Source organism: Lissotriton vulgaris, chromosome 3_1, assembly GCF_964263255.1.
Source record: "Lissotriton vulgaris chromosome 3_1, aLisVul1.2, whole genome shotgun sequence".
Taxonomy (NCBI): Eukaryota; Metazoa; Chordata; class Amphibia; order Caudata; family Salamandridae; genus Lissotriton; species Lissotriton vulgaris.
The window spans coordinates 472,553,353-472,577,180 of NC_141689.1; the positions used below are offsets into that span (position 1 = coordinate 472,553,353).

Sequence of the window (23,828 nt, forward strand, 5' to 3'; positions counted from 1 at the left end):
GGTATCGACCCCCACACCCTCTCCTGCAAATCACCCTACAAAGCTAGACCCCAAACCGACCCCCCAAACTTCACAGTTACCCATATGCCACATTCCGCAGTATCTGTGAAAACAAACTGCAAGACGTGACAGCTGAGGTCTGCAAAGAAAACACGACTGGAGCCCCAATGTGATGCCCATGTGAGCGCTTCGCATTTGTCCAGTGGGACTTCTGACGAATCACACAGGACCTGGTGGGTTTTTAGGTCTCGCCTGTCGATGCGCATGCGCATCGAGCAAGCGAGACTATGGGGGCTTATCCACTCTTTATCCACTGCAAGGAATCGTGGCGATTCCTTGCAGTGCCCGTGACTTTTAAGCTCAATGCGCATGCGCATTGAGCTTAAAAGCGCGTGCACGTCCGTCTTGTTTTACCCGCTCCGCCCCCTCCCCTTCCCGCCGTGTCGCATTTCTCCTCCCCCCTCCCCTCTCCTCCGTCCGTCTTGTTTGTTTAATTTAACCCGCTCCGCCCCCTCCCCTTCCCGCCGTGTCGCATTTCTCCTCCCCCCTCCCCTCTCTTCCCTCCATCTCGTTTGTTTATTTTACCCGCTCCGCCCCCTCCCCTGCCCGCCGTGTCGCATTTTTTTAAAATCCCCACTTCCCCCCTACCCCCCATCAATGCCAACACTGACGCCGTGCTAAAGCCCGCTCTCCCTCCATTTACTGGCCTTTCAGTGCTCCCTGATGCAATGTATCTTTTGTTAGTCGCTCGCGCCGCATATGCAACCTATGGGCTTTATTTATAGAAGGTGCAACCTTTTTCGTCATTGCGCTGATAATTACTGAGACTTCTTTTGGCATCATTGCATATTGGGCATAGATGAAAATTATGCCCATGTTACGCTTGGCGAGGGGAGCTGCTAATTTACGCCGGGGCACCTCTACTAGAAGTTAGGAGCGAGAGAAGAGGGCTGACCTAATACTCTGCCCTGCAAGAACCCCCCCGACCACCCCATAAGGTTTAATCAGGGGAAACCTCGCCTGCTGCACTGAATCTACCCACGCACGACAGCGCTCACAAAGCGCGTGCCCCTCAGCGTAGCATCTGTTTACCCAGTAGCCGCGGGTGCACGCATTAACTGTGCGGGCAACAATGTTCAAGCTCGATAAAACGAAATCTCTCATACAACTATCCATACAACTTTTGAAGACTGCTAAATAATAAGCGGCTTACCTGGAGGACATGGTGCTACCATAGACTGTAACCCTTTGTTCGACTCACTGCTGAGCAGGATGCACAATGTAAACGTGACACTTTTCACAGTGGGCGGGGCGCCGTGGGTGTGGCCGCTCATTTGCATCTTTGTAGTGAAGTGTTCATTTTGCATAGGAGTCCTATTGGCCAATCACCAGGAGCGTATGCCAGCTGGACTCCGTTATATCACTTTTCGAAGTGAAAGAACATGCAGAGTCTGCATCGTTGTTCTCGCGAGATCTCTATATAACAGAAAAGTCAAAGAACGCTGTAGCTATGTATTCTCTTAGCATCTCCGGACGTATAGTTAAAGATGAAGGGAACTATTGTTTTATGACCCTCATGTGACTAAAAAAATGGAGGCGCTGTTTGCTGTCAGAGACAAATCGACAGAATACAGAAAGCCGGATTGGGTACTAGATTGTACGTGGGTAAGGTTCCCAATTGATTCTGAGTTATCATAGACATAATATTTTAAACCCCGGCCAGCGTCCTATTTTGCAAATAATTGTTTTCACGGGTTTTGTCCAATTGGCTCATTGAAATAAATGGCTAATTCCCACAAAGTTTTAGCATACTTGCTAAGACAGTAACAACAACACCCCTCACACACCCCCTCACTCACGCTCTCACACACCACCTCACACACCCCCTCACTCACCCTCTCACACACACCCTCACTGACCCTCTCACACCCGCTCAGCCTCACCCTCACTCTCCCTTACACTCCCTCACCCCCTCACCCTCCCTCCCCTCCCCTCACCCTCACCCTCAACTCCCTCATACTAACCCCCCTCACCCTCACCCCCCTCACACTCACCCTCACCCGCACCCCCCTCACCCTCACACCCCTCACCCTCACCCCCCTCCCCCTCACCCACCTCACCCTCACCCCCCTCACCCTCACCCTCATCCTGACACCCCTCACCCCCCTCACACTCACACCCCTCACACCCCTCACCCTCACACCCCTCACCCTCACACCCTTCACCCTCACACCACTCACCCTCACACCACTCAGTGCTACAACACATTTTGGGTTACAATATGTGTCAGATTTACGAAACATAAAACTATTGGCATTGTAAATAACAAAGCAATTAGTTTCGCAATTTAAAAAAAAAACATCCTCACCCTCAAACTTTCACCCTCAACACCTCACTCACCCTCACTCTCACTCACCCTCACTCAGCCTCAACTACTCCCCCTCACCCTCACTCACCCTCAACACCTCACCCTAACTCACCCTCACCCTCACCACCTCACTCGCCCTCACCCTCACTCACCCTCAACACCTCACCCTCAACGCCTCACCCTCACTCTCACTCACCCTCACTCTCACTCACCCTCACTCTCACTCACCCTCACTCACCCTCAACACCTCACCCTCACTCACCCTCACCCACCCTCACGCTCACCCTCACTCACCCTCAACACCTCACCCTCACACAGTGCAATAGGTCTCAGACCATTTCAGTTAGAGCTTTTAGAAATGTTTATGGCTTTTTTTTATTTGTAATTCTTTAGCATTGGCTACAGGAAACAAAAATGCTAAACATTTACCAAAAAAACCCATAAACAATTCTAAAAGCACTAACTCTAATGGTGCGAGACCTATTGCATTTCCAATGCTTGTTGTAGGTTGAATTTCAACCTGTCTGACATGGCATCCATCGTAGCAGGTTTTGGAACAAAAATGTGTTTTAGAGAAAAAAAAGAGTGAACACGGCTTTTATTTTTACACTTCGGAGCTAATTCATAGTAATTTAAAGCAAAAATAATTACGTTATGTTGCTGTTTGATTATAGCGCTTGCTGCCAGTCTTGTGGCTTTACTGCGCTAATTACTATTGTTATTATCCAGTGAATTATAGCTGCCACTCTGCGCGCCGTTGCTCGCTCCAGAGAACAAAACGCAGTGGGAGGTGGGACATGCACCCGCCTTTAGCGGGGCCGGACTGGGATCGAAAACCGGCCCTGGCGAAGTGCTCGGCCAGGCCAGCCCCCCCCCCCCCCCCCCCCCTTTTGGGTGTTGCGGGGTGACCGAGGTCTGTACCAGGGCCGCTTCTCGGCCGATTTTGTTACAGGGTCGATTTTGCAGCTATGCTGCAAAAACGGACCTGTAACAAAATCAGCCCCCAGGGGCCCCAAACCGGCCCCCACACTTGCGGCACACCGGGGGATTGACCGGTGCCCGCAACGGCCAGTACGGGCATGCCCTCTAGCCATCTGCATGCTGTCATCTGTCATTATTGAAAGACACAAGCAAAAGCCAATCCAACGTGTGGGAGGAGTCTGACCCACACAGAGAAGCCACAAGAAGCCTCGCAGAGCAGCACATGCATGCGCGCTGCTAGGCTCGACCTAAAAAGGAACTGCTTGGCCCCATCACTGTTTCAATCTCTCACTGCAGAAAAGGGTTTACATCATTAGAATGCCATGCAAGAGCCAATTGCTGAAGAAGAAAGCCCCAGAGCCCCTTTCTATTTAATCTGTGTTGTGTGTTGCTCAAATTGTGTAGTGGCGAAATGAAGTCAAAGTTCTCTGCAGCCAGACCTAAAAATATTAGCAACAAACAGCAGCTGAGCAAAGGACCAATTAATAAAACATTATCCTTATCCTTATCAATTATCCTTCAGGATAATTGCAGAACAATGAGACGTGTTTGTAAAAAAAGTGGAAGCAAGAACACTCGCGGAACAGAAAACTGGAAAAGTTTTGAACTGGTAAATCACTTAAGGACAAATCGTAAAAAAACACACACAAAAAGCCACAGAAGTGGCAGCTGAATGGTTCCATGATGCACTTGACTTCAATTGAAACAAAAGCATTTTTCATCCCAGAGAAAACTTTCCAGTTATACAAGGTGCTAGTCACATAATTGCTGTGTGTTTAAAATTACTAGGAATAAATGTGGGTACTGTACTTTTACCTTTTTATGTTTGCTCTGTTCCAGGCTGCCATTCTGACCCTTTATGCTTTAAGTTTGCATTTGTAAACCCAATCTTTGGTCACTGCATTCACTTCTGAATGAAGGAACACCGGATTTACTGTATAAACCTTTGTACTGTACATGGCCATTTCCTTTTATTTCCAGGAGCCAGTTAGATACTCTGGATGATCGTTGTGCTTCTCTGAAGGTGTAAGAAGAAGTCTCCTGGAAGTCTTTGATATAAAGCTGATGAACGAAAACTTCTAATTTAGAATTGGAGTTGCTTGGTCGTGTTGTATTTTTTGCTTAGTATTCCATTTCGGTGAAACTGTTCATTTTGTCAAGTGAAAGAGGCACTGCAGAGAAACTGGTTCCGGGGCTGAAGTAAAGGGCAGCTCTCTGGAACTGCTGCAGACTCGGGGGCATATCTACAAGGAAATGGCGGAGCTGCGGCAAACATTTGCAGCGCTGCGCTCCGCCATTCCCAAAACGGAGGGATGCGCCTAATTTACAACAATACGGTGCACCCCTTGTTTTCCCTAGCATAAAAATAGCTGGTTAGTGCAAACACAGACACTCTTGCGCCATAGTAAACAATCATTAATGGTGTTTTGCTCTATGTATGTAAATGTAAATGTAAATGTATAAGCATTTATATAGCGCACTACTTACCCGGAGGGTCCCAAGGCGCTTCGACCGCTGCGAAACCCTTCCTGGCTTCCCTGAGAGATGGTCCCTTAATGGGTATCTCCAGGGTGAGACCAGGCATCCCCGGCGGTCTGGTGGGGCCGTTAGTGAGGATGAGGCAAGCTAATGCCCAGAGTTGCCGAGTGTGATTGCTGATCAGAGTGGGCACCGAGGCGAGAGAATTATCGAGTCCGCTGACCCTGGTCCAGAAACCTGCCGCGCCGGGAATCGAACCCTGGTCCCGGGCCGTCCTCTGCTCTCGGGTCTGCCGCCTCTAACCAGTGAGCCACACTACCTCACTGCAGAATGCAGCACACTGAGAAAACGCAAAAACAAGGAGAAATAAGAGTATTTCTCCTTGTTGCGACATTCTAACACCTGCTATTGCATGACATTAGTTTTTGGCGCCGCCTCAGATTTACAAATCCTTGTAAATATGGGGCAGCATCAAAAAGCAATGGGTGTTGCGATCGAACTCCCTCATCAAAACCCTTTGCACGTCCCTTTCAGGCAGAAAACTGCATGTAACGGTACCAGCGTTAACGCCACTTTGTAAATGGCAGTAGGCACTTAAAATAAAACCCTATAGGAAATATAGGTTAAAGAAATTAATTTATTTAAACTTTAAATATATAGGTTTTATTTTGATGTTTAAACAAACATATTAAATTAGAAATAAATTTATAAAAAATATTTTAATAGCCTTTCTAATTTAAAATTAAATATTTTTTAAAATAAACTAAATTAATTTATATTGATTCGACACATACATTTTAGTAACCTTTAATACATAGTAAAATGTAGTAAATATAAACATTTTACTTTAGGTTGGTGTTATTTTTTTATTATTTAAAAATATTAATTTAATATAATTTTTTACACTTAAAATACATTTTTATTTTAGAATGTATTCAATAGTGCTATAACATTTTACAAATATTGCATATATAAACTTTTAATTTACAAATATTTTCTTTTTATTTTTTCAACTTGAATTAAAGTTTAGAAATGTGCCTATACATTACCATAGGGAAATATCCATCCGAATTGCAGAGGTCTCTGCCAAGGGTGTGGAAAATCAAATACAGACACAGTGTCACTGCTTTATGGTTGTATATGCCGTTTTTACTAACTTCGCCCTGTTTCAGGGAACGGGGGCATGCAAGTCTACAGTTTTGACTAAATTTGCACTCATAGATGTCTATATACAAAGGGAGATTTACACGTGAGTAAATCTACACATGTAAATTCACTTTTACATTTTGTAGTAAATGTACCAGTTTTGGCTATTCAAAATGTTCACTTGTAAATTAAATACAACGTGCAGACTTACATGTCTTCAACCCCTAAACAAGGGGTGGCGCCAAATATATGAGTGTAAGGCTACTGCAGCCAAAAAAGGACTCCGAACCATGATAAAAATACTCTGTCTCCTACATGGAGTCCAGCACCACACATGGCCAACCAATGGTATTGCAAAACTCTCCCATAGAAATTAACGGAGGTAGGGACTTAAAATGGAATCCACAGGAAAATATGTTAAACAAATTCATTTATTCTGACTTTGACATATACTTTGACATGTATGTGTGAGTGTATATATGTAGATATGTAACTATTATTATATCATAAAATATTTAATATCCTCAAGTCTGTGTATTCCTTTGCACAGAAAACTTTGTTGCACTCCCACTGCTGTCTGTAGCAAATATTTGGGGATTCCTTTTATGATCCAAATTCAAGTTGCTTCAATGTGTTTGTGTGTCATTTATTAATACAAATTCTCAGTTCTTTGAGTGATCCATTTATTTCTGTGAAACAATTTTTCTGCATAAATAGTAGGTAGTCTCAAAACTGTAGGTATCCAGTTCATTCCGATTCATCCAGGTTCTTTTATTGCTTATATCTTTGTTCAGTTGCTATTTGTTGCAGACCTTTGTAGGCCTGGCTACAGACAGCTTTACCCTTTTTGCAAAGCATAATATCGCCATTACACACTTTCCATGACACACACAATATACTGCACAGTTAATACAGAAAGGGGCTTTGGTACTTTCTTGTTCAACCATTGGGTCTTGCATGGCTTTTTGAAGATGTGTACATTTTTCTGAAGTTGGAGTTTGAAACAGTGATGGGGTGAAGTAGTTCCTTTTTTTTGATTATGTATTTTGCATTTTTGACATGATATATTCTGTTTCGTTTTTCCAGAGAGGATCCTAATTTAATTGCTATCGTTCTCTACTACTACAAAGTAGATGCGCCAATGCTTCATGGTAAATGCAGTGCATAATAACACTTACTTCAGTAGTATTCTTTCATTTTTCACTCTTGTTGGTGCAGCCTGTACTGAGTATCTCTAGACTTGTGCTTCTAGATTAATTCCTTCATCAGTAGAGAGCAACAAGTCGTTTTGGGGGTTCTGGAAATGCTGACCCAAGCCTTCTCAGTTCTCTGTACCACTCACTGGGTCTAGGTGCATCAGCACTAGTAGCTCGAGGGAGCCATTTCAAACAGAAGGAGGGTGGGGGCACACTGCCTCACATCTCAGCATTCAATTTGCCCCAATGTAGTGCATGATAACACTTACTTCTGCAGTAGTCTTTAGTTTTTCACCCTCTTTGCTGCAGCCTGTTATCATATTATACATTTTTTTAAATAAAGTGTCATGCTGACTTTCCTCTAATTGGATAGTTTACTTCTATGAATGAAGCCATCTTGAATAGGTGACTTTTATTTATGGTATTACAAATTTTATTGACATTTTAGATAAACATAGCAATGTTACTTAACAAGATCTGGCGGAGTGGCATGTCTCACTCGAGGTTTTCATGCACTGCAACCAAATCCCAATGCCCCAAGAGCCTATTTGTGCATGTCCAGGAAAACAAAACACAACTTGCCCCACCCCCCTTTCCTATTCCCCCTCCCGCTTCCCCACAGCACATTCTACTTGGGTGTTTTCTCTATTTTGTTGTCCATGATCCTTGACGCATTGAGTTCCTTTCCCGCCATCTACCCTATTTTCCCTGCCAGGTGCTTCAACTCAGTGATTCGTTTGGTCTCATGCCTAACAAGGGGGCATACCATGGTATAGATCGAGTTAATGGCAGAGACTTGAGGTGCTGCTGTAGACTAGCCCAGACACTTTCAATTTTTTTGTATTGTCCAATAGGTTATAAGTCAGCTTCTCCAGGGTCATTGTGTGCCACAGGTTTCAAACCCATAACTCTGCAGGAGGTGCTTTTTGCTTCTTCCAATATATCATAATCATCCTCTTGGCCACCCCTAGGAGGTGTCCCAGAAGTACCTAGCCTCTACCCCCTCCCTTCCCCCACTGTCAACTCGTCATATTAAACTGCAAAAGGGCAGGCCCCTTGGAAGTGCGACACACCAGTATAGAGCCTATGTATGTTGCTCAAGATTTCTTTTCAAAAAGTCTGGATCGTTGGGCTGGTCCACCATATGTGAAGGAATGATCCTTTGTCTGTTCCATAGAACCAGCAGCTGTTCGATGTTGCCGGCTACATGGCCCTGAATTTGCTGGGCGTGTGGTGCCATCTCATGAGTAGTTTGTATTCCGCATCTCTGTGTGGCAGGCTTTTAAAATTCTTCTGTATAGCTTGCCACAGAGAGGCCCACATTTTGTCTCCATATTTTGTGTCAGTTTCTTTTCCCACGCCCCCGATAGGCCCATAGCAAGCTTTCCACCTTGTCCATCAAGATTTTGTACGATGCTCCTATAAGTCCTTTGGTAGTGTCATAGGTGCCCAGTAATTTTTCGAACTGGTAGAGATTTCTAGTTGCCTCAAACGGAATTTCTGTTTGCATAACCTAAAGGCGTATTTGCACATATTGCAGCCTTTCAGCTTAAGTTAGTTGACATTTTTGTTTGCTGTCAGCAGTGCTTTAAATGGGAAAAAAATAAGTGCAGGTACTCATTAAATTGAGCTAGGGGCGTGGCTAGTGGGCGGGGTTAGAGGCAGAGTTAGACAGGCTACAATAACACTTCTATTGAGTATTCATGTTGTCCTTGCATTGTCCTGGATGGTGGTCTCAAACTTTCCATTGTGCAGATTAACAACTAAAACCCTGAATGAGCCAAGCCATCAACAGTCCTTTTAGCACTTTCAGGCTAAAAATCAATGTGCTCTAGGACGAGAGAGATTCTGACACTTACACTGGTTGCGCAATAGAACAAAACATGTGAGAAATGTTTCCATCCAAACAAAATGTGTTAACTCAATATACAAAATTAAGGTGAAACACCAAATTTTCCTGTTTTCTTGTTTTGTAATATTTGCAGCTTCTTAATATCATAATAGTTCTAATGCTCCTACTCGGTTGCATTTGGTGCATTCCTTAAATATTCAAGGATGCACACACACAAACAAGCATTCCACACATTTATTTTCAAATATCTTCTGATTCTGCTCCTCTCTATTTTCGCAACTCTAAGCTCAAGATACCTCCCGCATTCACCTCCCTCCCGTTTGTAGCTAATTCTGTCCCACTCTACTCCAATTGTACCTATCACTCTCATCAATCTTTCTATTTCTAATCTGCCCTCTCCGCACCTCTCTACCTCTTTCCATAACTGTCTGGATCTCTGTCGGAGCTTACCCCTTCTGAATCTCTTCCTTTTCAAACTTTAAACTCTCTGCTCCTTTCCCCTCATTCTTCACCTTCACTCACCACCATTTTCCCTCCACTCCCCTCGGCAGGAGGGCCACGGCCGGAGAGCTGGCAGTGGCAGACAGTGAACACTGCAGGGTCTTCACTATGTACAGAGTCCTGCAGGGTAGAGGTCAGGGGAAGAACAATACTGGCCTTCAATGAGAAGGTCGGTTCACCTCCCCCACCCTCGCCTGGGCTCCAGGGAGGCTGCTTAAGCCATCTTCACCACCTGATCCCCGCACATCATAGACTCAATGTCCCAGTGAGCGGGGTGGAATCGCAGGGACAAGTGAGTCACGAGAAAGACACTCCGACTCCAGCGGGAGGCTAAGGGGTGAAAATGGCCCTTGGTGCCTGCGTGCCTCCACAGACCCAGCAATGACGCCTGGCAGGGGGGTGATGAGGACAATGAGAGGCTCCATCTGGGTAGGAAGGGAGCAGAAGCCCTCTTGCCCCTGCACAGGCCTCCAATAGGCCGTTCAGGCACAATCGGGCTGCTTGCCACAGCCGAACAATATATACGGCAATGCAAAATACTGCCAAACAAACGGCACGCAGCTGGCCCTCGGGCACCAGTCCAGCACCCACCCTATCAATCTGACCCTGAGTACTGGTGCTCTCCTTGACAGTGGAGAAGTGCCGGTACTCGGCTTGGTAAATTTAAGAAGTGCCGGTACTCAGTATAGGTGAGTACCGGCCCATTTAAAGCACTGGCTATCAGTGAATGTTAAATTTGTCTCGGATTGTGAGGCACCCTGCTTTTCTCCAATTTTGAAGCCTCCCTATATTTAGACCAGGAGCGAAACTAGGGTTAGCATGAATCAGCGTGTATGATGCCACTGGTGTTGAAAGGACCTGCAACCTGGATATGGCTTCCCATATTTCAAGTGCCGTTTTAGTTACTTCACAGGTGATTTGAATGCCCAGGCCTGTTATCGCTAGGTGTTTCACTTGTTCCGTAGGGAGAGATAGAGCAAGTATTTGGGATTTGTCAGTATTTATCTAAACCCCGAAATCATTTTGAACTCTCGCAGACATCTTTGGATGGCTGTAAGGGGGATCTCTGGTTCTGTTAATCTAAGTAGGACATTGCCTATGAACAAGCTAATTTATGCTCTTCTCCACCAAACATCTCTCTACCTCCTGGTGTGTTTTTTCGGATTACTAGCGATTCTATTGAAATGGCAAAGGGGAGAGGAGAAAGGGGACATCCCTGTTGTGTTCCCTGCTTGAGTGAGAATATATTGGGCACCCTACCACAGACTTGGATGCGAGACTCGGGTTGCACATAGTTCGCCAAAATCTAGAGCTTACATTTGGGCCCCAGATTTATTCTGTCAAGTATGGTTTGGAAGTAGTTGCAGCACACCCTATTGAATGCTTTATCTGAGTCAAGGGATACCAGAATGGCCAGTATCTAGCATTTACTTAATTTTTCTACTATATATGCGACTTTCCTCAAATTATACGTGACTTGTCTGTCTCTGACAAATACCACCTGATCAGGTTCCACTAGTACAGGTAGGATTTTGCTTAACAATTCAGCTAGAATTCTGGTCAAGATCTTCACATCAGTGTTTATTAGTGCTATACGTCTGTATGATTTACATTCTGTTTTTGGTTTACCTAGTTTAGGGTTCACCATCACTGCTACTTCTCTCATTGTGGGAGTCAGTAATCTTGTTTCCTGGAACATATTGTAGAGGGCTGATAGGGGTTTTACGAGTAGTGCTGAGAGTTCTTTATAGAAGGCGCCTGCCAGGATCTGGTGCTTTGTGAGGTTTAAAGGATGTTATTACATATAATACTTCTTGGGAAGCAATGGGCTTCTCCAGGAAGTCTTTCCACTCTGGGGGCACTTGTGGCAACCTGAGTGTATCTAAATATGAGGTAATCTCTTCTGGGCTTTCTCCCTCTGCCGACTAGAGCGACTTACAGAAGTTGAGGAAGACCTCCTGTTTCACTTTATGAAGGCCACTCACCTGGTGACTTGTCCATGGAGGCGATGCTAGACCTCCACTCACTTCCACAGCTCTCGACTAGGACTGAAACCCCCCCTAATCAGTAGGTGTTTTCTTAGGGAAAGAGGGAAAAGGGATGAGAGAAAAGAAGATTATTGTGAAGTTGTCTGCTGGTACCTCCAGGAGATCTTCTCCAGATCAGATTACTGAAGGTCTTCTGTCAGACTGCTGCCTATCTCGGGCTAGAGGTTTGTCTTGTTACTATACACATGAGGGAGGAAGATTACTCTTAATAAATCTCATACATTAATTACTGTTCACCTTTGTTAACAAGTTTAGCATTAACACCATACTCACAAGTTAAATATGACCTTTTCAATCAGGGACTCTGGTGACAGACTGAATCTTCAAGATTCAAATTCCATGCCCAATTGGCAAGTCCTAAAGAGCTTATTAGTTTGTTTAGTACACAAAGAGCTTTTATTAGCAGGTGGAGGTAGTTTCTGAAGATAGCTGGCTGAGGTCGCTAGGCAGTGGGGCCTGACTCTGGTCTCATATGCCGATGACACTCAGCTGGCGGTTACTCTCAGCGGGGATGCGGAACAAGACGCCCCCAGGTTTCAGAATGGACTGAAGGCGGTGGCCAGCTGGCTGACGGCGAACTGTCTCCAGCTTAATGCCACCAAGACAGAGATTATGATTGTCGTTAAGAGAGTGGAGCTCTGGGGTGATAGATGGTGGCCTTCAGAACTGGGACCGACTCCGACTCCGGTTTCGGAACTAAAAAACCTGGGAGTCTGGCTGGATGCTGGCCTCACCTTCGTCGGCCACACCAAGAAAACAGCAGCTTGCTGTTTTGGTGTTCTTCGGGGTTTAAGACCCGTTCTTAAATTTTTCGATGCCCCAACTAGGCAGCTGGTGATTCAGTCTACAGTTATTTCTCGCCTGGATTACGCCAGTTCCCTCCTGGTGGGGGCCAATCAGGCAGAAATTACCCGCCTACAGCGGGTACAAAATGCCGCAGCCAGAGCGATAGTTGGCCTGCCTAGATTTTGTCCTGTTTCCAATGTCCTTCGCTCCTTGCATTGGCTTCCAGTGAGGAAGAGAATCCATTTTAAGGTCCTTTGTTTGACTTTTAAAATTTTGAAGGGCATAGGTCCCCAGATTTTGTCTAACTTTCTGTTCTTTTATGTTCCAACACGCGCTCTGCGTTCCTCGGGCCAGGCTCTCGCCGTGGTCCCTCGATTTAGGCTTTGTCGTGCCGGTGGACGCTCTTTTTGTGTCAGAGCTGCAGCCATCTGGAACTCCCTCCCGGTGGAAATTCTGGAGGATCTTATGCTTTTTCGGAAAGCCATTAAAACATTTTTGTTTTAGTCTCTCCTTTTAGCTGTCCCTATTCTGTTTAGGCTTCTGTTGTGCTATGTTCTACCTTGTTAGGGCGCCAGGACGCTCCTTTGCTGGAGCAGCTGTGCGCACAATAAATACCTATAACATAACATAACATAGCAGGTAAGACCTGCGAGGTTAGTCCAAAGAATGAGATAACAATGGTATCTTGAGATCCTTATGGTTAGTAAAGCGATACGCGTTCGTTTTTGTGTTTTTGTTAGCGCACTTACCTGTGTCTGTCTTTTGTAGCGATGTGCAGGCTCGCTCAAAAATGATGCTTTCTTTGTTCTTTTCCTTTCAGGATCCTGGGTGCTAGAATCGCCACGGATGCGTGATTGCCAAAGGAGAGCAGAAGGTAAGGGGGAGGTCTTCAGGGCGGGGCGCCGAAGGCTGGGAGTTGATCTTCAGGGCAGATATATGTGCGATACACAAGTTTTCCTCTACAACCGCCCATCATTAGCGAACATCACTCTCACCCCTACAATGCCGATATTAGAAATATCTCACTCACACAACTGGTTACCACTTTTACCGAGTCTTTTTTCACTATTGATTACCTGTTGACGCGTCAAGCATAGTGTGAACGTGCACGCTTGTAGTGTAGCTTTTTCCATATATCTGACACCATTGCGCTGAGTACGGGCTGTTCCCAAAGACGCTGTCCAGTTGCCGACCGGGTAAGATGCCTTTAGCACTCTGTTTGTGTGCTCGATAATCTGTTCACGGCCCTTTACGACACGACGGCTCATCGATTTAGGCACTAGCACGCCAGATTATTAGTGGTTTTCAATTAATTTGTTGATTTAATATTCACGAACAAGGTTAGTTAGACATATTAAGCTCTATGTCTGGTGGTGTTTAAAACCGTTTATCATTTTTTAAGTCACCCGCCCGTTCTTTTTAACCAAGTTGTTTTCCGTTTCACAGCAACCGCCCTATGCGCAATGCTCTCATGTACATGCCAGAACCTACCCTTCCAGTAGTCGAAGCCGTCTACAATCACTCTTTCGAGCGAGCGACCCTGACGAGGGGCACACTAATGAGCGCCTTGCTACAATAACTCAACCACAATTGTTTTTAATGTTCATTGGTCACGACACTATGAGTGTTTCTGTATGCCATTTTAGCTCTTTTACATTGGGATACTTCTCACTCACGGCGAACTGATTGAACTAACCCGCATGCACTCGTTACCCTGGCAATGGTAGACTACATTGCTTCGGCACGAAGCTTGATATGGAATTTCCTACTTCACCCATAGACTCCGGTGACGCCATAATTATTTCCGATTCAATACGGATACTGCACTCTGTTTTTGTCCCTTCTCAAGTACTTACCCGATTTCTTTCACAACTTGGTTTCTTAGCTGCTTATTCCCTACCTTCCCCATATTTATACCGTGTACTGCCTTTGATTGACTCAGGCATGGTTTCATTCACATTGAATTTCGGGACTACGCTGTCCACCAGAGAAGAAATCCTTTGACAGATTGGAACTTGGCGCGCCGCACATTCAGTAAGTGCGCAGTGGTTGTCTTCATTTTGAAATTTGCCCCTTGGTTTTTATGCCCATTTCATTATGGCTAATGGTCACCTTTATCACACTGGTGACGCCTCACTCCTATCAACACACTATACTTTGGAGAGCCACGGAGCCCCCTTCTTTCTCAACAATTGATCTGTGAGAGAAACCTTCCCCTTCCACCGCAACACTTATGGTAATAATATGTAACCCTGCCCAACCTCTTGGGACTCTGTTGTAGTTTTGTAGTTTATAGTCAGGTACTGATACACCGTCCTTCTTTTTTAGGTGCACCAAGCTCTTTTCACTTCACACTTCTCCTGATGAAGACCCCAGTAGTAAGGTTCAAGATACCTACGGATATAGGGGTCGAAACGTCAACTTTAGAAACTCAGCCAATACCCAATCGACACTGATAAATAAACTGTGATCTCATGTGTTATATGGCAAATATGTATATAGGATGTGGACTCTGACTATCCGGTATATGACCAATATATACCAAAACTGTTGGTGACATGTTTGTCACCATCACCAAACTCTCTTTCCCATCACTTACTATCTAACACTCCCCTCTCCCTTCCCACTGGGCACCACTCATGTACACTTGATACCTTGTTAGGTTTGTTCCTACGATTTTTCATAAAAATGCATCCTCAATGTGATTAAATAACATTGATCGAACTCTACTGTGTTCTCTCTCATTCGATATTGTTGAATGTCTAGTTTCTTTATTTATGTAGTTAATTTTTTCTCCCTTCCTTGTGAAAGCAAGTAATACACTGGGTCCTAATTTATTCTGCATCACTGCATTCTAGACCTCTGCAATCTACCCTGCACCACTCCTCTCCGACCCGGCACCTCTTCTCTCTACCCACACCATTCCACAAAATAAAGTCGCTAACAGACAATCTCACTCTACATATTTCCATGACAACTGATGCCATTTAATTACTATCCACATAATTCAACAGCACATCATGCCACATATTTCCACTATACAACTACACACCACACAATTCCACAACATAATAGTCAACAAAAAATTCAGAAGAATCCCCATCTCAACCTCGCACTTCCACCAACCCAGTCATCTGTCCTCCACACACCCACTGTCCCTCACATCTCTTCCTCACAATACCATCACCCCTCTTATCTAGTAATTTCACTGCAACCCTCTCATCCCTCCCTCACACTCCTCCTCTCTATACTGCATTTACAATACTTCCATCCCGCAAGCCTACACTCGTCTCCTCTTCTTAGCGTGTCTTCTGCATACACAAAATCTCCCTCTTTATGCATCTATAGCCTACTCTCCCCTTCTTTCCCTTTTCCTTACATACTCTTTCTGTCTGTCTAGAGTTTATTCACTGTTATGTGCACAAACTACTTATCCTTCTCTGTCTTCCTATCTACCTATTCTGTGTAGCTCTCACCCATATCAATTCACCATACCATATAATTCCACTACACAAATTCACCACACAATTCCAACCCACACAATTCCACAACTAACAATTCCCAATCAACCCACATAATTCCACTCCACACCACATACATCACCTCACTCCAAACAAACATACATTTATAAAAGACATTATCATTTACAAATCTAGCAGTACTACCTTTCCGAAATGCAAGACCTATTGCATTGCAAATGCTTGCTGTAATTTGTTAATCTGTTAGATAGTTTTGGAGTTATTAAAGAAATTAAACTTTGTATGTCTAAGAAAGCGGGTACCCGTGGATCCAATTATATGTTACTTTACGTTAAAAAAACATACAAACTCACTGAAATACACAAAGGTTACAGAGGTGTTACAGCTAGGTTCATGTGATGACCACACCAAACCATAGGAATTCTGCAGTTATACTTAATAGTTATACTTATGATTAGAAATTATGACTCGCTGCCTTAGGTTACTCAATTAGTTATACTTATCTAATACAAACTATAATTTGTGTGGTTAAGTTTTAGGCCATATGTTTTAGTTTTTAAAGTATAACTATAACCTATAACTGCTGAATTTCTATGGTTTTGTGTGGGTAAACATGAACCTAACGACAACATCCCTGTAACCTTTGGTGTTTTCAGTGAATATATATAAATATACACCCACACACCCCACACATACCTTAAATATACTTACCTTGTGTGGTAAAGGCATGTGAGGTAAAGGTAAAAGAGGGGAACAAGCAGCAACAACTCTAGTCTCTACCATCCAGAATATTCTGGTGGAATGTGGCTGGCCAGGAATACCAACAGTAAAATCTTGGATCACTGACTCTGGGAGAGTCTTGTGATGGATAAGCTCACTTTAGTAGAAGCACACATACTCAAGTCATATGTAGGGGACTGGCTACTACTCTTTACATTTCTTGCTAGAGACAACAGAGAGTTGAACTCCCTTTGATACCTATGAGTTCTGCATCACACCACATGGGATCTCTGAACAAGAGACACAAAGGAAATGGTTAAATGGATAGATAAAATTATACTACGCTTACAGAAGCCCTGGAAGTAGTAACATAGGGAATACCAATAAATGGGTCAACCAAGAAGAATCAAGAATCTTCCATAAGCTGATTGGACCATGACATGGTCTACTGATTGTTTGATATTGGTAGAAGTAAAGATCATACGGAAGGAGGCATGGTCATAAGAAAGTAGTCCGGCATAATGTGACACTTCTCTTGAGTTTCTGATAAAAGACTATCTCTTCCAGAAGTTGATAATTGGGTCAGACTACACAATAACATTCTGAAAGAGGTCTGCAACCACTTAACCTTTGTCAGAGAAATTACTGTAGAGGACAGGGACGGCCCTCAGCAAAGCAGTTTACACTTGACTTTAAGCAAGTTAAAACCCAGCTCAGGGCCACCACCAAAAAGGGCCAGAGAAGAAAAGTCCAGCTGACAGAGACAGCAAATCTGTAACATAAAGCTTACTGATGTGATATTGAAGCTGCTAAGAAACAATATTACAACTTTTTGTGAGGAATCTGGCTCCCTTTGCGCCTACCCGACCTACAAACTACAGTTCCCATGATCCTTCACGTTCCGGAAGGTAGTAAGCGACTCCACGCGCATGGGCGGATGCGCGTAATACTGTTGGTTCCAGTTCTTCACTGGAGGTCCGGAGGAACAGGTCTCTCTACTCTTCGTGGCTGTTCCCTGCCTCTGTGGTTCAGAGGCTTCCCTTTGCCCTCGCTCTTTGGTAGGGTAAGTGGCGGTCTTGTAGCGCCTCCTTGTCGTCAACGGAACGTAGTGTGTCATCCCGGCCACACGTTACTGTCATTTCCCCTGCATCTGACCTCGGGGCTCCGAGGTCTATTTACAGCGCGGCTGCGCTTTCGTTATTGCAGAACGCCGTGTGTCGGCTGGCCACGCGTTTCTACAGAGAGTTTCCAGTAGTATCATCCTGATCGCGGAACATTGTGGTGCTGCCACATGTTACCATGTTTCCACAGTTCCTTATTCCTAAAGCGGAGCGCAGTGAGTTCTTGCCACGCGCTACCGTTAATGAGTACTCATTCGGCGTGTGTAGCGGAGTAAGGTGTGTTGGCTAACCACTTGTTGCTCTGAACCCTTGTGTGAATTTACTCATCTTTTGAAGTGATTTTGTAGCGGCGGTTGCCCCTTTCATACAGATTGTCATTGTTTACTGCTGGAAGCAACCTCATCCTTATCTTCGTACTATCACGAACTGGATATGGCTTTATAATATCCAGGTGTTCAAGGAGCTTATTGTTTCATATGGAACTGGTTTCTTTACTTTTGATTGTCTCAGTGTGTACTGTGAATCAGAGGCTCTTTCAAGAGGAAAGCGCTGAGACACCTTCCTTGTTTTCCTGCTGGGTGTATTTAGACCCTGTGAATCAGGTGTGTTTTTGCGCAAGCATGGGCTCCACTCTTGGCGAGAATTGATGAGAGTAGACATGTTATTACTATGCTGTGTTTAACCGTGTACACTGTGCTTAGATCATTTCAGAGCCTTTGTCCCAGCAGTCCCCTCCCCGTTCCTGACTTCCCTCGCCTAATGGTTCCAATTCCCTGTGTTATACAATCAGGGAGCTGGCAACGTTAGGATGTGGACCCCCTTTAGCAACGACCGGATCCTGTGGAACGTAATCTTGACACTTGTAGCACCACTCACAACCCGATAAGCAGAAGCACAGCAGCTCAGTGACTTAGATGACATTTAAAGCTTGAGAGTGGAATGCACACAGGATGCCAGAGTGGGCCACCCTGGTATCTACCTAGCCGAATGTATGGCTGGTATTTAATTTTGATTTATAATCAGCAGACAGAAAGTCTTTTTTCTGGTCCTGACGAATGCCAGCAAACTTAACATTCATTTAAGGGCAGAAACATGTTGACCGATTGAAATAGGGTAGCATTTTTACCCCCTGTTCTCGCACCTTTTTTACCCCTATCCAATGGGGGAACCAGAATAAAGTATTTTTCGCCCACCAGGCGATAGTTTTATTGCCAATTTATATTCCTCCATTGGTATTCCACATTTAACAGGGGCAGCCCGAAGAAGACTTCCAGGCCCAGGGGTACCTACATGGGAGTCATATACCATGATTGGAATCAGCACCAATATCAGTTACTACTTTTAGGCCTCTTTAAACCTAATGATGTTGACTCGAGCATCCTAGCAACTAAAGTTACAAGCTGGAGCATACAACCTTCTTAAGTTGATGGTTCACACTGAAAGGGAAGGGACAGAGGTGGGTGGGGTATGGCAGACTACTTGAATCGAGCGACCACCAGATGGCATGGTTATAATTAATGGATATTTACTAAGACAGCAAATGCAGTTGAGGACTATCTAACAAAGGAGGTATATCGTGAGGAGCGTGAATGAAAATAAAAAAAAAAATTACAGAAAAAAACGCAAATACACCACAGCGTTCAACGGATCTTGCAAAGGAGGTAACATCTAAAACATTGGCTTTTAAGAAGTGCAGAGTATCACAGCATTAGGTTTGTGGAGGAATGGAAATCCACTATGGGATTTGGCTGGATAAACAACCCAGAGTGGCGCTGAACATTCTTCAGAGACATCAGTATAGCGGAGGGATTTCACTCCCGAACCTGGAAGCATACTATTGGGCGGAACACTTAGCCCCGATTAATGATTGGGAACACGCGCAGGCAGATCATCCCACGTACGCCCTTGAAAGACACAAGATGTCATCTAGGCCGTTGATGTACTACCTATACGGGGGCACCAGGCGAGGGCAGATACTCCCGGCTACAGGAATTACTTTACAACTCTGGAGTAAGGCGATGAAACGCACTGGGTGGGGAATGAAACCCACACGACAGACGCCGATATGGCATTGTACATGGCTAACAGAATTGAACAAATTAAAGGGCTTCCAGAGGTGGGATGATATAGGTGTCTCCACCTTGGGGGACATAGTGGCCAAGGGGGAACTAAAATCATTCATGGCTCTGAGGTCAGGTTTTGGGCTGCATCATACACAGTTCTTCAAATACGTGCAGTTGAGACATGCTTGGCGGGCCCACAACATCCAGGCAGACGAACTCCCGGAGAGCGCACCTCTAGAGGGACGCCTCTTACAGGAGCGTATCCAGGAAAAAGCAGTTTCACTTACTTATAAGACTTTGACAAATAACATGCTAGGCGATCTGGCCAAGCTTAGACGGACGTGGGAGACTGAGGTGGGAGACATGGAGGTTATCGACTGGGACATTGTGCTGATGCATCCCAGAGAGGTGGCAATTAAGTCCCGGCTGCGCCTCATTCATTTTAATGTGCTCCACAGAACCTACTACGACAGGGTGCGGCTCCACAAAATGGGGAGGACGGAGAACACGACGTGCCTTAGATGCAGAGATATGGAAGGGGACTTCTATCACATCATATGGGCATGTAGAAAGATATAGGAGTACTGGGGTAAAGTTTTTGAGGAGTTGAGTGAGGTGCTGGAGACCCCTCTCCAACCGGAGCCCAGGCTGGCCCTCTTAGGTATGACTAATGACGTAGACCTAGCGCGTCCCTTACTGATCTTTCTGATACTGGAGCTAGTGGTAGCCAAAAGAGACATAGCTAAGTATTGGGAAGCACCACAACCGCCGGGGTTGGATGAATGAAGGAGAGGTTTAGACCTATATATGGCCGCTGAGAGGGTCACTTACAAAGCAAGGGGATGCCCGAAGAAGTTCCGCAAGATCTGGGGAAAATGGAGGCACTACCATGGTTTGGATGGGGGCTATGAGGGAGACTTGAAAAGTAGTCAATTAAACGCCTGTATGAGTCCACCACGGAGGCTCCTGTGTTAAATAATTATAGAGAATTGCAACACGGCACTTTGGTTATTGGGTCGGATCGAAATGAAATATTTTACGGATGTAATGTGGGGAGGGTGGTGGGTGGGAGACATGGATGTGCGAACTGCTGATTACACGATTGTATTGTTAAGTTATGATAAAAGGCAAATAAAAACTTTAAAAAAAAAAAAAAAAAGGAAATCCACTATGGGAGCAATGACCAAATAGGGGAAAAGGCCACAGGGAAAAAAGGCATTTCTACATATTTTACGTCTGCAGGTGGAAAGGGAAAATTGTGTGATCAAAGACTGAGATTATCTAAGGTTCTTAGCAAGTGTTCACAACAAGAACAACAATTCTATGTGTCTGACTGAATCATAAAATAATAAAAGCGAAGAGGTTCACAAAACCCTCAACTTTTTTTTTTTTACTAATAATAATGTCACATGATGTAATGAATTTTCACTACTACTGAACGTTTATTCATAATTAGACTTGGAATCCTTTTATCTAATGCATGAAGAGTTTTAAACTTGTTTACGCTTTTTGTTTTTCAGTACTTACTGCGCATTTATGTTTATTTTTCAAATAAAATGTCATTACTTGTTTCATTTTTTTAAGTCTACAAAACAAATAGTGGCACCTTACTGCCTTGTTGCATTTATTTATTATTGTTTATATTATTTTAAAAGCCTCCTCAACCCATAATGTCATTGTTTAATACAAATAACAAAATCAAGCTTCACTTTAAATGAGCCAGCAATGAATGTACTTAAGTATATAAAACTTCAATCCTTTTAGTAGAGCATAAAACAAAGAGAGCAACAAGTTTTCTGGATGGAGAGTAGAAGAGAGCAAAGGTAGGGTGAAAGGCTCATGGGGAGACATGGCAAGGGACCAAAGAGAGAGAGAGGAGGTAGGGAGGGCAGGTGGCGGTGTGCTGACAGACCAAAATTTGAAAGAGAGAAGGATAACTAAGATACAGAGAAAAGCAGCGTTCTGAGTGAGGCCTAAAGGAAACATAATTAAAGTAGCGTTCGAACAGGTGAGTTTTCAGTTTTTAACTAACGAGAGTGAAATTGAGTATCTTAAATGTGAGCAGAAAACGCCGTAGCATGATACATGGATGAAAATGATTCAGTCCCACAGCATGTATGCTAATTGTTACATGGAGGAAGCCCGTTTCTGATTTTGAGGGTTTAAAAGTTGTAATACGGTTTAAGATCCATAACTCGCCGGACTGCTGCGAGCCTACCTCTAATTTCATGATTTTGGGAAGATATGAGGCACCACCTAGAACTCTTTGCATTAGGAGAGCACAGCGTGACCGTCTGCTAAATCCAGTCTGTGTCAAGCACATGAATATTGAAGTAGGGCGGACTGCTGATGCTTTCCAAGAATAAATAAGAATAGTTTTAGAAAGAGAATTTTCTGTCTCGTTGAATTTGCCTAAACTTAAAGTGGTTGTGTTTATTTCCCGATGGTTGTGCAAACTCTAGAAAGGAAACAATAAAACCCATAGGGGCTCATTACAAGGACCACGGGAATTGATGTATTTTTGCCCCCGGATATCTAATGCTCTAAGATTTAGTTTAAAACTCTGACCCTAATAGTGCACGGCGAAACGTGAGAATAACAAGTGGGGTGTGATCTAACCACGTTCCTTCCCCAATCAGAGATGCAAATCTCAGCATGGGCTGGTTGTTTCTTTCCAATGTTTCACCAGGGTTACATGGTGGGACAATCTGTTTGGAAAAGCAAGGAAACATCCTCCGCACAAGGTGTAATAGCGATTTGGGTAGAAATTCTCATCCTCATCAGGATTAAAAAGATAATTATAATCGGCACCATAGAGGCACATCAGTAAAGAAAATGACGTTATATTAGTTCAATGGAGTTAAGTAATTTTCAGTGAAATGTATGAGTACAATCTAAAATTCCAGTGAGAATTTACCAATGTCAAAAGTGATCTTAATTCGTTGTACATCATACACCTATCCACAACAGTAAAATTTAAAAAGGCTTTCAACGAACGAACCGGACAGTGAACAATATTCCAAGTAGAAGAATTGGCATTTAAGCACAATTGGTGTAAAAAAGGAAGTAACTGTGTCAAAATCAAATAAACATACTCATGCTACTGTAGATCCTGGGGAACACACACTAAAACAGGAAAGATTTGTAAGATAATTTAAAAAACAGTTACAAAAAAACATAACTCATTCCAAACTTCTGAGGAACACAATCAATTGAAGCATATTTTCAGAAACTGCATGCTTACCTCCTGTTTTCCTAAAGCTAAGAGTACCTCTTGGTTAGCAGAGATTACTGTGGAGAAAAAAGAGAAACATTCATGGTTTAACAAACTTTTATTCAGGAATAGACCATTTTCAGATCACCCGCATGAAAAACGTGATGTATATGAAATGGAGTGAGGTTACATTTACCTGATATTTTTATTTATTTGTGTTTTTTATAAAGCACTACTCTTTACTCCGAGGGATGTCAATGCAATTTAAGGTCAAACCACGAGACTGGATCTCAGGAATTTAAAGAACAAATAGCAATGCTATTACAATGTAATTCATAGCATAACACCAGTGCAAAACATGACTTTTAAAGAAAACTTCACAGCACTATATCTAGATTCGTCAATGAGTAAGGGGTTAGTTCACTCAACAAAGTAAAACTTTAATCAATCATGCCTCCTCAGATAATCACCTTCCTTCTCTCCTACCTCCTCCCCTACTTGTAAAATCACAAGTGGTCTGTGTCTTGTATGCAAAGTCCACACACCTATCCAGCAACCACAAATGAAAATACACTCCTTGCCCGAGAAGAAAGCCCTTTAAGGTTTACTTCACACCATAGAAATTTGCCTTTGCTTTAGCTCATGCATCTCCCCAAAAATTGTAGTCAGTAGCATCTCAATTCTAGTATGAGGGAGCTAAGCTCCTGCATTGGTGAGTGTACCTGCTGGGTAAAGCCTATCCATTGTACCATTGTTCAATCCAGCAACTGTGGAGGCCCCTTAAAGGCCCTGATGCAGAGTACTAGTTTGGAGCTCCCGGGGTAAATTAGGTACTGGCTGGAGCATCCTAGTGTCTGAGTCACCTTCATTGCCA

The 23,828-nt window shown here is 43.9% G+C and overlaps 1 protein-coding gene across 1 annotated transcript in view; it reads right to left on the reverse strand.

Moving 5' to 3' along the window:
- Positions 1-23,828, reverse strand: part of CENPK (centromere protein K) — a 431,743-nt gene that overhangs the window by 293,645 nt on the left and 114,270 nt on the right. Inside the window, exon 6 of the mRNA XM_086960693.1 lies at positions 22,985-23,031. Within this exon, the coding sequence (XP_086816819.1) occupies positions 22,985-23,031 (47 nt within the window). The remainder of the gene's footprint in view (positions 1-22,984; positions 23,032-23,828) is intronic.